Consider the following 16373-nt stretch of genomic DNA (forward strand, 5'->3'; position numbering starts at 1 on the left):
TTGGAGCATTACAACACGTTTGCACAGAGCATAGGAGCGCACTGACTCTGCTTCACGAGCGCTCCACCTAACGAGCGGGCTCGCGGTGCGGTCGCGCGGGACACTCCTCTGGTTTTCTCCCGTGTTTACATATAAATAACTTTGGCGGACCGCCTTAACTCTCCCATTCACATTAACGTGGGTAACCATGGTGACAATAAACAACATTTTCGGTGCGAGCACCGTGTACCGACCTGTAAAAGCAGGTGAAGAGCAGAGTAAGGAAGACACGATGCGTCTCTGCTTTCCTCCAGAACGTGTCTGAGGAAGCAGCGGAAGGTGGGCTCCACTTACTGCTCCCCGAAACCCCGGAGCAAGCACCAAAGTTCCGCCCTCACTGCTTTCTAACATAAAATGAATCCCTGTTACATGGATTTTCTATCCTCTTAAAGAAACTGAAAATAAATACATATAGCAATGAAAAATGTCCCGTTACATGAGTGTTTTACACAAAATAATATTCATGTGGTCATTCCCTCACAGGGGTGCCACAACTACACTGCTGTTTTGACAGAGACACAGTGTGTTTATCTAACTTGGCTGAAGCCAAAGTTCTCCAGACAAATTCAGTCTGTTTCTGCCAAGTGTGAACTCACTGGATGAGCGCCAGATACACAGAATCAAAAAGGGATAAACTACTTTTCTTATGTCATGTTCCCGTCACAAACTGGCTCAAGGAGAGGGGAAGCAGGAGTCCACAGATGAAATGTTCCTATAAATAAAGTGGAATTTATTCAAACTTTACCAAAACTTCAACACATCAAATACAAGCAGTTCAGCAGGGAGTGGATGTGTGTTGCATGTGCCAGGTGGATGCAGAGAGAGGCCAGGGCCACGTTCAAACCTGAACACGCTGCACAGTGTTTTGTTCCATTTGTTAGGGATGAATGAAATGCTTCCTTGAAAGGATGTGTGCAGTCACCAGTGGGCGTGGAAGCATGTGCGCCCTCATTTGGTGGGTGTGCAAGAAAAGTCATCCTGTCACACAGCAATGCCTACATAAATCACACCACTCTGCTTAAAATAATAATGTTTAGTGAAGCAGGTGAAGCAAAGGGCTGCTTTTAATAGGCTGGGAGACCCAGGTGTGCTGCTTTAGCTGCTGAGCCTCTTATGACAGAACAGCGGAGAGTGGTAAGAAGGGAGGAGGGGGTCTGGCTGTGTTTGTGAACGATAGATGGTGTAACTCTGGGCATTTCTCTATCAAAGAGACGCTATGCTGTAAGGACATTGAGCTGCTAGCGGTTAGCATGAGACCGTACTATCTACCACGAGAGTTTACACACGTGATTATGATAGCTGTGTATGTCCCGCCCTCTGCTAACGCTGCAGCAGCCTGTGAGGTCCTGCACACTGTAACCAGCAGACTCCAAACACAGCACCCTCAGGCCCTTTTCCTGATCTCTGGGGACTTTAAAGATGATGTAACCATTTAATTATGGTTACATAATTAATTATGTAATTAATTATGCAAAATGCAAAACGCTCAGCTGTGTCTCCAATCAAAGCTCTGTAACTTCAGAGGTGATGTTCATATGTTGACTAATGGTTTTCTTTCATTTTTGATGTACTGCAGAATATTTGTATAAAATCCAGGCCAGGAAAATCTCCTTCATGTGTTTCTGTGTTTTGTCTTCAGCTACGTTGACACTGTGGAGTAGCGCTCAGACTCATGGGTGAGATGAAGTGAAGAAGACGGGACCTCAAGGGGTAAAGCCGCTGGGCTAAGGCGGAGGTGGAAAGTGGCAAGTGGAGCCCTAACTTCTGGCTGAGGACAAGGAATGCTGCTATTTAAGGTGGGAAATCAGAATTTGGGTTAGCAAATTTGGGAAGGAGTAAATTGACTGTTTAAAGGCAAAATTATGAAGGAGTTTGACACACTGCAAAAGCAACATATGCAAATTCACATACACAAACATAAAATACATTTGAGTTTGAAGCTGAGGAATAACTCAAAAGAAGCTATATGACAAAGGGAGTTATGGAAAAAAGAAACGGTAATTAAAGTAGTTTTAAAAGAGTGACTTAGGAGTGCTCTCGTACTGAGTAATCAACGCTAGTGATCACTGTAGAAAGAAATAAAATAATTTAATAAGGAGATAATGTTTAAACATATGTTTCTCTTGTTATGGCAACTTCTTGAGAGATGACTCAGTATGCAAATTAGCTGGAGTGAGTGGTGACGACGAAGCTTCCTGTGTGTGTGTGACTGTGACTTTCAGAAGAGGAAGCATAGCAGAGAGAAGAGAAGTGCAGATCTGGGTAGGAAATGTATAGTTTAGTGATTATATGTTGTCGTAAGGGGGTTTTATGCTGAATTTAAGTATGTTAAAGGGGGTGATTTTTGTGTGCAAATTGTGTGGCTTTAACAAGACTTTCGGTGTATTGAGGAGGTGAAATTATGTGGTGGCAAAACTTTTGTGTTTAAGGTTGTTGAGGTTGTTGTGGTGATGGGTTGATTCTGTCAGTTAGGTTCGGGTTGTTGTTGTTGTTTTTGTTTTTAATAGAGGGAGTTTTAGGAAACATGGACATGTCTGAGGGGCCCATTATTTTGTAACAGTGCACTTAAAGAAAACCTGTCAGGTGATTTTGTTTTGTGTTCTCATGAGCTAATAATCAGCTCTATTTTTTCTCATTTCTGTTCTAAGCAGGCCTGCAACAGCGCTGACAAATTCTCGGGGAGAGCAAATAAAAGGGGGGCTTTCCAGATTACAATTGGCTGAGGAGAAAGCTACCTGTGGGGACTGATCAGGTCGTAAGTCCCTGTCCAAAATTGTAGGATTTTATGAGAGTCAATCCAGCCCAAAAGCATAAAGAAATATTTTCCTATGGAAAATAAAAAATGAATGAGCTCATTTTGCTGAGGGTGGAGAATCTGATCGTGCGGGAAGCTCCACTATTAGCAAAATATGGTGTGACTGCATGTGAGTGAAGGTGTGACTGGATGAAGGTGAGGATGCATAAATGTGGACAAACAATTGGCTTTTACCAGAGAAAATTTCTGTTTTGTTGACTGGGGTTAGATTATGGGATTATAGTATATTGTTGGGAGAATGCCAAATGTTAAAGGGGAAACATTTTCGGTTATGACTCAGTTATCATTAATTGGAGGAACACATGACTGATAATTGTTCTGTTTTAAGTTTATTTTATGACATAGATTGGATCATGAGTGGGGAAACTGAGCATTTTGAGTTTTGTATAGTATTGTGACACATTTCATGTGTCAAAATAAAAGGGGGAATTTAGGGTTTAATAATTTAATTGTTTAATAATTTAGGATCATTTTAGGACTTTTTTGGTTCTTATTATGCGTAATTATGTTTGGGGGTTTGTTGATCATTTGGGTATGGTAAAACGGAAACTGTTATTTTTATGTGAAGGTTAAAGGATTAAAGTGAACTGAATCCTGTTTAGAAGATACAATGCTTTTTCAAAGCTGTGAATAAATCTTAGAGGGAAAATTAGTGAGGGTTGAAGGAGGAGAACAGGTTTGATTTCTTTTTTAATTTCTAGAAGGAGTGGTTATAATGTAGGCTTACAGATACAGATATTACATAGAAGGTATTTTTAGGATAAAGGGGAGAGCTTATAAGCAGAAATGATTTTTATACATATTGCATTTTTTGATATGAGTTTTTGAAGGATTGCACACGCTTACAGACACAGAGTCCATAAATACACATGACAGTATTGATTCCAGGCAAAAGGCCTCAAATTCATTTAGCTTTTTAACTGAACTTAAAGAAGGACCAAAGAGGAAGGAAAGCATATATTTTGGTTAAGTCTGATAAACTAGAATTAGAAGGTATTGTTACATTAAAAGGAGCAAAATGAAATAAAAAGGCTATACCAAAAACAGGTTATAACATAGGAAATGTGAGGTTAAAATGAAGTTAGTGTTAACACACAGGTGTTGTTTTTAGGCAAGCATTTAGCTATGATGAAATGTATACAGGAGTAATTGCTTATATGCTTAAACTTAATTGATTAAAGTGGTTGTTTTCTTTTGGGGCTTTTAGTAGAATAGGCGCTTATAATGATTTTTTTGTTAAAAAGGTGACTTAAGTTAGGGAGGAACTATACAGGATGTTGATGATCAGATAAGGAAAATAGAGCGAGCAACCGGACGTGAAACCAGCGCTTAAAGAGTTTTAAAGTGATGAGTAACGTTGAAGAATATATATAAATACAAGTCAATAAGTTAAGAACATAATTAGGATCAGGCTTTTGATTACAGAGTCCCAAATAGGATAAGTTAGGGAGGTGCAGGAAAAGGTGCAGGAAAAGGTGTTTTGCTTCCTTTGCAGAAGATCTCGGCGACCACAGGGAGGTCCGAGGCCTGATGGACGACCACAAGAGAGGGACCGAGAAAACCAAAGCTTACACATGGAGTGTTCTCGAATGGGAGCTGGTGTATATTACTGGACCAATTAGATGACATGAGGTTGTCTGATTTGCTGAGCCAGGACACAATGTATTGCGACCTCTGGTGTGCCAGAGGTCGAGAGAGGGAATGTGGAGTAGGGAAATTATTTTACTGCTATTGCTAAATAATTGTCATCATTACCATTGCATTAATAATATAATCTGGAGTTTATATTGCGTTTAGAGGTTGAACAGTGTGTGTGTCTTTCAGAAAGACTAAGTGGCAGGAAACAGGCTTGCAGAGAGTTTGCAGAAGTGAAAGTTATTTTGAGCAGCAGGCTAAGACGAGGCTTTAACAATGTAACAGATAGCTTTAAGAAGGGCTTAAGATGTTATGCATACAGTTATTATGTTAACCTTGTATTTCAGGTGCAGTTATAACTATTTTATACATATTGCATATCTGTGCTTATTAAAGAGTTGGAGCTCGGTCAATTAATTGGGGGTTGGAAGCTTTGTTCGGCGCGATGTCCGGACAATCTATTGTGCAAGTGACTTGGAGCTATAGAAGGTTAAAACTGCAATACATGCTTACAAAACACTTATATCAGGTCATTTTATATTAAGCTTTTAGTAGAGGTTCTTGATTAAAACATTTATTTAACAGATGATATATCCATAGTTTCAGTTCGATTATTACATATACGAGAGTGGTTTCTGTCTCTCTGTCTGGTTAGAGGTCAGGAGCTAGTCGTGAGGTGAAACAGGGTGCAATTGTGGTTAGCACACAGACACACACACACACACTCAGTTAGAGAAAATCATTTAGAGGGGAAAGTTTAATTATGTTTTGCTGGGGTTGCAAAAAGCAGCTTGTCGCAGAACTGCTGCTGAGGTGTCAAGATGACAAGCGAGCATCCGGCAGTGACAGGATGCACCTGTTATGAAGATGGAAGACGATGTTCTTTTAAACTGTGATAAAGGTCATTGTAGTTTTGATATTGACGTATGTCTATATCCTGTCTGTGACGTTGAAGGGGCGTCAGTAAATCAAACCCTGATGCTATAAAAATCTGTCTATGCTTTGATTAAGTCGAAGATCACTTGCTGTCTGCGTACAGAGTGTTCTTCCCACACGTGTGTATTCATTAAAATCAATTGTTTGACCAAGATCTTCTGGACCAATGGTTGTTTGTACTCTCCTTCCTCAATTTTTGAACCTTAACAACACAAAGGCCTCTGCTGTGACGCTCACACCTTTGATAAAGTCTGGAGAGTGTCAGCTTCCTGTTTATAGATACAAAAATATGTAATGTTGTGAACTCTGGCCGCAGCGGCGCAAGAAAAAGGAGAATTACGGGAAGCACTCACAACAGGTAAAATCAAAATAACAAAGTAAAGTAGGATAAAATAAAAACCAACAAAAGAACAACACAATATACTTCCCCGTACTGTTACTGCTAACCTCTGTTAACCTAGTAACTCTTACCTTCTAACTGACAGCTGGTCAATAAACGAGCTCCATAAACGCTCCATATTCACCTTTACATGGAATATAAAGGGAAAAGAAGAAACACAGTGCTGTGTCAGCGTTAGACATATAGATATATCCTTGCTTTTAATACATTTGAAGGTGGGTGGGAGAGGTGCTTCTCCGCGTAGTCTACGGTCTCTTTGGGATCGGTAAAGCTTTTCCTCACATCACCATGGGTCACTAACAGCTTTGCAGGGTATAGCAGTCTGTACCTGACGCCGGTCATCCCACGTACACTGAAAAAAAAAGTTCTTTCAATTTACTTGATTTTATTGTGTACATCGGTCCCACATAATATGAATAAGTATGACTGACTTAATTTTCCACTTTTCCTCAAGTAATTAATGCTTGTCACATCAAAGTATTTTATTTACATCAGATTACTTTAAAAAATCATGTTTGATGTACTGAAATTAATCTATTATCATAATATCAATGTATTGCATAATGTCAATATATTTTAATGTTTAACACCAACTTATTTTTATTTGCCAGTGGTACGCAATGATATTATGTAATGTAAACACATTGCAATTATGTTCTTGCAAGACAAATTATGGCTTTAAATCCTACTTAATTTTTTCAATTGAAATATTAACTGATCATTATTGACAAAAAAGGCAAAGACTGTGAGTGCTACTGAACAATACACCTTTATTAAACTGTAACAGCAGTGAAAGCAGCAATTCTGCCATGAACAAGTCCAAAATCGCATCCATATAAACTTGTTAACACATTTTTTAAAGATAGCCTGCAGAAATAGCTAGAAGAAAAAGTTAGTTTGAGAATATATTTGCAAATGTTTCACAAAAAAGTGACCTTAGCAGCAAATAAAAGAAAGTGCTTATAGATGATCCTGTCATCTCTTACATATAACATTTGTATTAATTACACAATTGAAAATGTAAACTAAATTAAGACTACCTGAAAAAAGCAACACGCTTTTATGGATAAACAGATTTACACAAATATAACTTGTGTATTATTTGACAACAGTTTCAGCTTCTGTACAAGTATTTACCTGTACAAAATTTCAACTAAGTTGAGCCTTAAATGACATTGTTACACAACTAATACCAAACACCTACATGAATTTTAATATTCATTTTAAACATGTAAGCAGGACATTAAGGTTGGTTTAGAACATATTGCTAAAAATTGTCAGTAAAAATTTCTTACAACACGATACCAAAAGGAAAAATCATCCTGCATTGCAGTCACATGAGGGGAAAGCAATAAAAACATAAGTAGTATAACATTACTGAACACAAAATGAAAAACTGCAAAGAATTGCAGAAGTGCAGTCTTTGACTTCTCAATGAAACAGATGTTTTTTTTAAAGCAAGAACTTTAGAGAGTTTAGCTCCATCCAGTTCCATGAAAACCTTCTGGAAAACATCAAAGTTGTAGCGAAGGTCAGCAGGGTAGGCAAGGTTTAATGCATACATGAGTCCAAATAGCATTATCACAGCAAATGCTACATTATCCAAATTCTTCGCCACCCTGATGCCTGCAAGGACAACTCTTGTTTATCTGCTGAAGCTTGCTCTTTAAGAAGATAAATTCAAACAGTGGTGTCTTCAACAGTCTCACTGATGGCACATTCTTCCATGCCCTGTAAAAAAGAAGCCATGTTAGTCATTTCATGCCAAGTAAGTAATATGACACACTGTGGAAAATTCGAAAAAAAAAAAAAAAAAGACAAGTACATACCACATACTCCTGGATAAGCATGCCAGGGTCTTCACCCATGTAGATACACACTCCCTTAACACACTCAGCATCAACATCTTCACACTGAAATGAAATGTATGTAATTAGCATCTTCATTCAGCCCTTGTCCTTCATTTAAGTTTTACTAGTGTACTTTACATGAATGTTTTTAAAGTAAAGGCACACAAATTAATAATAGGTTTACTGGCAATTAATAACAAGTTGACAAAGTGAAGGTTAAAAAAACAAGCAGATGTAAAAATACAAAATGAGAGAATTTATCATGGGAAAACATTTGAAATCTTCCACAATTGTAAAGTTTCATCCAAAGAGGATCATGTTAAGTGAATGTTGAGGCTTTATCACTTACATTATCCATTTATGCCACAATTCTTTTCAGTATTAGTCCAAGCTCTCCTCTTCTGTTGACCAACTTCACCAGGTTGTCCAAGTGGAGAGCCAGCTGAGCCAGGAACTTTGTTTGAGGGGGGATGGTGGCAATTCTCTTAAACTCAGCGTTGATCTGAAAACATGAGCACAGAGGAATGAGCTTCAAAGGTTTAATACCTGGAAGAAGGCCGCAATCACTCATGCTGAAGAAATGGGCTGTCAAATAACAACTGTGCCTTAACCATTTTAGGCTAATACCACAAGAACACCGTGTATGAGGCAAACCTTACCTCATGGAAATCAAATAGAGCAGGCCATCTTGCCATGAAAGCCTCCACCATTGGTGCATCACGAACAACTTCATGTCTTCTGTATGAAAAAGTCTTTTCCATCTTGAGTTTCACCAACTCTGTTACTCTTTTTTATGTCCATATGGTGGGCTTTGGGATGTCAATAGCTTTAAGAGTCCCTTTGTCTGCTACTTCTGAAACTGAGGTAAGGTTAAGAAACTCATTCCCAAATAAGGAATCCATAAACTGAAGTCTGAAACTGCCCTGAAGACAACACTGTCTCTTGACTTCAACAATGAGATCCTCAGTTGATTCAGGCGCTCCATTAGAGAGTGAGCCTTCGACAGGTTCCGTCAGCCAAAACAGTCTTTAGGACCATGGAACTCTGTAGGCAAAAAAGAATTACATATCAGACATTCAGAAATAATCCTTTCAGTTTAGTTTTCATAAAGCTATCCATACCCAATACTCAAAGTTAGAAAGATCAGACATAAAAAAGAAGAATTTATTTAATGAAATACATGCTACTGAAGCTATTACACTTATATGAACACCTTTTAATTCTATATGCCTTTTTAAAGTCACAATGTGGACTGATCCAATCTCATAGCCAACCAATGGATAAGTATCAAGGAGTTCACAGAGTGAATATTCTTGTGGATACTGGGCTGAGCTCAAAAGCTCTGTGGTGCTCTCTGTACCAGCCACCAAGCTCTCTGACAATGTAGAATATGCTGTGGTACAATGCAGATATGGTTTTTCAGTATTCTGGCAATCCACCTGCTGCCCTTTGGGCCGGTGCCATTCCATTTCTATACGTTATGCCCTTTAATGTCACACACTGTGCAAGGTTGACCTCTAGAATGTCAGGGAATATGTACCTAATAATAATAAGCTATCTCCTCTTTAAGCAAATCCACTAGAAAGGCAGATACAGCTGAGACCTCTAATTCAGACTTGCCAAGAGATGCGGAGTTTAGATGGTAAGCTATCATCATCTGATGTTTTGACTTCTGTAATCATAAAGGTAAAAATTCCACCATCACAAAAAACATTAATTTTAATTGAAAAAAGATATTCCAGTCCAGAAGAGCATCAATGGTTTCTTTAAAATACCAATCTTTCTCTCATTTATACATAATGTTTTGAGAAGCAGCTCACATATGTTCTACACAAAGTAGAAAAAAAGCGGGGGAAAGGGTCCTAATTTTTGTTAGGACAATGTTGGAAAATTCACAATACATCACTTAATAAGACATACTCTGTTGAACAAACTTATCTCCTTGTAGATATCTGCTGTATTATTTGGGCTTGACCAATAGAATAGTCAAGTAAGTGACACTTCACCTAAAACAATGACTAAATGGAAAAATGATTTGGCATTTATGGGCACAGGTTCTTAAACCCACGTCTAAGGTGGCAGGATCCTTATTATAACTTGAGCGTGTGTCCTCAGCAAGAATTAAGGTATGGCACTGTGCTCCCAGCTTCTTAAACTCTGACGGTTACAGCCAGACTAATTAGCCACTGTAGCCATAACTAGCACGAGTAACACAAACACTATTGCGCTCTCTCAGTGACGTTTTAACTTGCTAAGCCATCAAAAAACGTCAGTGCTCTCTGTCACATGCATAAATTCCATATCTGACCGACAACAGCTGCTTTCTCCCGATTATGTGTAATTTGTTACTATTTTTCAGCTCTAGCCACAAAGCTAATACCAACTTTAGCTAGCACTGTAAAAACAACATGTAAATGCGTTACAGACTGCTATTTATATAGCATGCACTACAACAATTCTGTGAAAACGTACCCAACTAAAACAAATGTATTTAAATTACTTACCTTCTCGGTAGGGTTGCCAACTCCCTGAAAAATAAATAAGGGACACCTCGTGGCCAGGGCCGGGCAACCCAGTTGTCTTCACCATTCCCAGTGTGGTGAATTTTCTAGCTCTTTTTTTGTGTGTGAAATTATTTTTTTTAACCATTTGACTTGAAGTTGATTTAAGTAGATGCATATTCTATTCTTTGTGATATGAACACATGTGAAACAAATGATCATTTAGCCATTTATTTTTAGCTCAAAATGACAACATTAACACAATAAAACAGGTCTCTTTCTTAAACAGAAGCCTGTCATGCTTAACTTTTGAGAATATAAGTAAATCTTTCTTTAAAAGAACTCTGTCCTGCTTAACTTAAAATAATAGAAAACAATAGAAAGAAAAATATTCTTGTAACAGTGCACATATAGTGCATTTAGTACAATTGGCTTCAGTTGAGGTATTATTTCAGCTTTTCTAATGGTAATCAGCTGCTCCTGTTTGTAAACCCGCTTGTTCCCATGATTACGCATCTTAACTCATCATCATTATTCATCTATGTATTACTTTTATGTATTAGTCATCTATTTGTTGTAATCATCTATCCTTGCAGTTGTTTATTACACAAAATAAATTATATTATCACACTTCTGGCCACATAGCGCTGATATTCACTGCACATGCCCATATTAACTTTTTCCAGCCAGGTGTTTTCCTTTTCCCATTCTTCCCTTTCTCTGAGGGGAACAAATATTGCTGCTCTAATGCTGGGCTCGCACTGTGCGATTTTTGGCCCATTTTGAGACGATTTTTGAGTCGTGCGACCGATTTGGTGATCAGCCCGATTTTGGCCTTCATCGTGCGTCGTGTAGTATACGTGGGGTAACGAGAAGCGATTAACACCTCACGACCAGCTCCCGATCATCAATCGCTCGTGAGGGTCTCACCACAGCCGCTCACACTGCTCACGCGCAAACACGTAAACGTCGGTGAAAAAGACGTTGCAGCACGGCTGTGCAGCGTGTGATCTGGACACAAGCGATGGAGGCACAACTTGTAGAACTTTGGAAAGCTCATCCGAGCCTTTTCGATGTGGCATCACAAAATGATCACGACCACAACAACCGTGAAAATAGTTGGATTTACACTGCTGCTCAATCACAGCTGCCTGATAAATGTTTTTCATTAGCAATTTAGCAAAGTTGGTGGTGGTGGTGGTGTGTCTGTGTGAGTGAAAGACAGAGCGAGCGAGCGACAGATTTTCTGTTATAACCTTAATTTTATGGAGGCACAGTGTGAGCTCTCAGGTCGCATCAGAGCATCGGGTCGTATAGTGTAAGACCTGCATCGTGACCTACCAACTTCTAACCCTGCGAGTCAATCGTGCAGTTTGAGCAGGAGCTGAATATCGTGACTGAAAAAATCGCACAGTGTATGTCCAGCTTTAGGTGTACTGTCGTCCGAGACTTGCACCGCAGTGTCTGCGTTTGTTCCCCTGTTGGCCATGCTTCTTGTTGTGGTCATCTGTTGTCTTCCGGTATTTTCTCCGCAAGCGACCTTTCCTCGACCAATGAGATGAGCGGTAATCTGAATTGTCATACACTTATTGTCATAAGTGTGCTGTCAGCTCATTGGTCACAAAGCAGGAGAGGGGCTGGGAATTATGTTTTCAAACAAAGCGTTAATTCCATTAAACGTTATAGGCCACTTTTGATTCTCACTGTATTACGGGACAAAGTGCGTCCCTTATTAGCTCAATACGGGACGTGTACTTTTGTTTCGAAATACGGGACGATTCCGTATTTTAAGGGACGGTTGGCAACCCTACTTCTCGGTATGCCTGACTCAGTGCCATGTGGTTGCATGTGGCTGAACAGTCTTCCAGAATCTGGCGGTCAATTGCGCTCTCCTTAAATTATGTTGTTGTCTTATTGGATAAGACTAGGTCTTATTATCCAATCATATTTAGTTGTTGTCTTTGAATATATTGCATCATTTCCGGTTGTGGTCAAACACGATTAAAATGGTTTTAGTATTCTAATTTAGTCACTTTAAATCAATGCAAGAAAAATGAGTAGTTTCAGTATTGTTTATAATCAAGTAAATAGTACTTTATTTAATCATGTAATCATGTAAGAGAAACATGAAAGACTTGTGTAGCATTAACTAAATTCATTTGTGCAAATTCAAAAGCCTCCCAATTCCCATTTTTTCAGTGTAGCGCAGCAACTTCCAGCGGATTATAAGGAAAAGCTGGCCATCTTCCGCTCCTACTGCAGCAAACACATCGGCGACAAAAACATCCAGCCACATCACAAACATGGACGAGGTGCCGCTCACTTTCGACATCCCGGTGAGTCACACTGTGGAGAAGAAGGGGACCAGCACGGTAGCGATACGCACAACGGGGTATGAAAAGTCTTCTTTCACTGTTGTGCTTGGCTGCCATGCTAATGGACAGAAACTGCCGCCTATGGTGATTTTTAAGCGAAAGACTTTGCCTAAAGAGAAGTTTCCAGCAGGAATCATAATTAAGGCAAATGAAAAGGGCTGGATGGATAAGGAAATGATGAAAGACTGGCTGAGGGAGGTGTATGTAAGGAGACCAGGTGGTTTTTTCCACGCATCACCATCGCTCTTAATCTGTGACTCTATGCGTGCCCACCTCACAGCCGATGTGAAAAAACTAGTGAAACAAATGAACTGTGAGCTTGCTGTCATTCCGGGAGGCCTGACGAAGGAACTCCAACCGCTGGACATCGGTGTGAACCGCCCGTTCAAAGTAAGGCTGCGAGCGGCCTGGGAGCGATGGATGACCGATGGAGACCACAGTTTCACCAAGAGTGGAAGGCAGCGCCGGGCGAGTTACGCCACAATTTGCCAATGGATTGTAGATGCTTGGGCTAACATGTCTGCTGGCACTGTTGTTCGAGCTTTCGCAAAAGCCGGCATCGTTTCCGAGGAGCCGCACGGCACGGAAAGTGACTCTGACGGTGAAGAAAGTGAACCTGGCATGTTTGATGGAGATTTAGCGCAGCAGTTCAATTCAGACACAGAGGATGAGGACTTCGATGGGTTTGATTGATGATAAAAATGTGAGTACCAAACTTTGTTATGCTCCTGCTTTATTTTTAAATACGCATACGGTACTTGTATGCGCCCTATGATCCAGTGCGCCTTATGTGTGTGTTAAATACAGTAAAGGCACACATAACTGAGACTGCGCCTTTTAGTACAGTGCGTCTTATGGTCGTGAAAATACGGTAAATCATGGATGATGGTCCTGACATGAAGGAAGAGAAAGTTACAGGTTGCATCCTTTGACTTTGTCTCCGTGCCTTTGGGCGATTTTCAGAAGGACAGATGTTTCTGTTCAATTCTTAAATCAATTTTTTCAAACACAAACACTATTTTAAAGCTTCTAGAGAGTAAAATATTAATGATAATTATAATAACAATAATAAAAACAAAAGCTCTCAGATCCATCAAACCAAGCAGCAGAAAGAACAATAACTGAAGAGAAAACTTTAACCTTGTAGACTTCATTATGTTCCAGCTGCTCTACAGACGCTGTGACCTCGAACTTAAGCAGGTCGTAAAGTATGTGCAGCTCAATAACTTCATAATCAGACCCTGTGGTATTTAGGCAGCAGAACAACTAACGGTGTGTTCACACCGAACGCGATGGACGCGAATAAAACGCCCCAAACGCCCCTAATTTGACGTGTGTACATTCGCGTCTCAACGCGTGTCCAAGAAAAATCCATCGCGCATCAAAATATGATATTTTGACGCGCGTGAACCGGAAATGTGGGAGGAATGTGGGAGGGAGCTGTGCCAGACCGGTATCTTTGCAAGATGGCAGCTATCGAGCTAGCGCTTGAAGAGAGAGTCTCCCTTCTCTATGTACTGTGGAGAGCAGAGCAGCAGCGTAAAAGACGTCCTCGCCGTACCTGGGTCCATCAGGTCCTCCAGAGGCATGAGCAGTTTGGTGAGTTTCACCACTTGCTCCAGGAGCTGCGCCTGGATGACGGCCGATTCCAGCGCTATCACCGTCGGCCAGTTTGAGGACCTGCTTTCCCTCGTCGGTCCCAGCATCGCCCGCCTAGACACCAACTACAGACGCTCAATCCCACCTGCAGAGCGCCTGTCCGTCTGCCTGAGGTTAGTAAAACTATTTAATACGGTAGTCCTTTATTGATATCTGTGCTAATATGCTAATCCATCCAGTTATACACTGCTAACATGGATGTGCTATGCTAACAGTGAATGCTGTCGGTGTTTACTGAAAGCAAACTGTGGTACAGAGACGACTGTTTATAATATTTCTAGTGATACTCAGAAGCTCTCATCAAGTCCCGATTTAATTCGATTTATGCTGTTATCAGTGTTTGCATGATAGCATGGCTGTGGTGTCACATCAATGTATGCGCTCGGTGTTTGCTGATATCAAACTGTAGCATTAGGACCACTGAGTTAACCTTTGTAGTGATACTCACTCCTTTTTATTTAGACCTGGTTTGATTCTGGGATAGTTGAATATTTGTATATAATCCCTGCAGCTGTCAGACTCTATAGCAGGGGTCACAGCCTTTATTAAAACAGAGTTAGATAAAACTGTGAACAGTTTGGTTCATCTTTAGTTACATGGTTCTATCTTGATAAGCTGTCTTATCACAGATTAATTTTTCAAAAATATTAATGATTTAAGCAAGGAAAGGGCTACATGTCAACATACAACTCTTTATTTCTATTAATGTCTTACTTCATTCCTACCTGATTGACATGTTTAGGAATTATGAGTGATTGGCTCACTGTAGTTGTGAAAGTTGCTACCAATCAAATTATGATATGTTAAAGTTAAAACAAAACACAACTGTTTTAGATATTATCTAATATACATTTTGTAATTATCCTTATAATTACAAAATGTTTTATGTAAGATTTAAGTTTTGTGATTTATATCTGACATCACAAAAGTATTTTGGAATTTGAATAATGTATTTTGTAACTGCAGTACACATAATACTGATTTTGAACAATTTTGTCCAGGTTCCTTGTCACCGGGGACTCCTTCACGACCATCGCGTTCAGTTTCAGAGTCGGTGTGTCCACGGTGAGCCAGATCACCCCCCAGGCAGCGACGTCCATCTGGGACTGTCTAGTGGACGACTTCATGGCTGTGCCTTCACCTGGAGACTGGCGGTCCATCACAGAGGGATTCCAGGAGCGCTGGAACTTTCCTCTGTGCTGTGCAGCTCTGGATGGGAAGCACGTCCAGACAAAGGCACCCCATATATCATATAGGAGACACACACATTGATATACACTAAATATTCATTTCATTTCTTTTTTGTGGTGCCCAAATTGATGCACCTGCTTGATTTTGTTTAAACAATTATTGCACACTTTCTGTAAATCCAGTAAACTTCTTTTCACTTCTCAAATATCACTGTGTGTGTCTCCTGTATGATATTTAACTGACATTTTTTATTGTAACAACCAACGATTTATACAGGAAAATAATGTCTATTAACAAGGTTGCCCAAACTTCTGCATCCCACTGTATCAGTATATTTTGTCATTAGTATAATATGAAATAAATTCTACATGTGTCAAGTCGTGTGCCAACATTTGCTGTGTAGTAGAACTGAGACATTAGTCATTATAAACATTTATTTGAAATAATATTAAAAGTCTCAAACAGAAAAACATTAAACATAAATATATAAAATATAAGAATTTACAGAGAGACAGGAATAAAAAGGACCAGCTGCTCTCCAGAGCAGGAACAAGGCTGAGGAGGAAATGCTCCATTGGAGACTGGTGTGGACTCTTCAGGGACACCAGGGTGGCCAGCTCCACCGCCGATGGACCGTCCTGGGACCCGTCCCTCATCTGCCTCGGAGCCGTCCTCCTCTGTGGGCCTGTAAAACAGCACAAAACACAAAGAAATGAGAAGGCTGCTACTAGATTTTAATTTCAACATTGAAAAAAAAAAAAACAATAACAGGATATAATCAGATTGGTTGTAGATATTTAGTAAAGGTGATCACAAGGGAATCCCACAGACTAAAAAGGTATCAGTGCTTGCTGTACATATCTGTGGGTGCAGCAGCAGGAGCTCAGGGACTGGGGATGCTCTGCTGCAGAATCAGTTGGTTCTATCAATACAGTATTAAATGTTAACAGGTTGGATATAATAATCGTAGAG

At 39.8% G+C, this 16373-nt stretch overlaps 2 protein-coding genes across 2 annotated transcripts in view; both read left to right on the plus strand.

The window, feature by feature from the left end:
- Nucleotides 1-2284: 2284 nt before the first annotated feature.
- Nucleotides 2285-16373, plus strand: part of LOC309702306 (phospholipase D1-like) — a 57857-nt gene continuing 43768 nt past the window's right edge. Inside the window, exon 1 of the mRNA XM_082526935.1 lies at nucleotides 2285-2301. The gene's annotated coding sequence lies outside the window, so the exon portion shown is untranslated. The remainder of the gene's footprint in view (nucleotides 2302-16373) is intronic.
- LOC309702360 (uncharacterized protein) lies at nucleotides 13975-15778 on the plus strand. The gene is made up of 2 exons (XM_082527055.1): nucleotides 13975-14323; nucleotides 15212-15778. The coding sequence occupies exons 1-2, from the start codon at nucleotides 14064-14066 to the stop codon at nucleotides 15480-15482; spliced, it is 531 nt and encodes a 176-aa protein (XP_082383181.1). The 5' UTR covers nucleotides 13975-14063; the 3' UTR covers nucleotides 15483-15778.

This window comes from Aulonocara stuartgranti (genome assembly GCF_965226115.1).
Source record: "Aulonocara stuartgranti genome assembly, chromosome: 3".
Taxonomy (NCBI): Eukaryota; Metazoa; Chordata; class Actinopteri; order Cichliformes; family Cichlidae; genus Aulonocara; species Aulonocara stuartgranti.

Excerpts from the sequence above, each read along its gene's own strand:
- LOC309702360 (XM_082527055.1), top strand. The coding sequence starts at position 14,064 with ATGTACTGTGGAGAGCAGAGCAGCAGCGTAAAAGACGTCCTCGCCGTA. Across the intron at positions 14,324-15,211 it reads CGCCTGTCCGTCTGCCTGAG|GTTCCTTGTCACCGGGGACT; the intron begins GTTAGTAAAACT and ends AATTTTGTCCAG.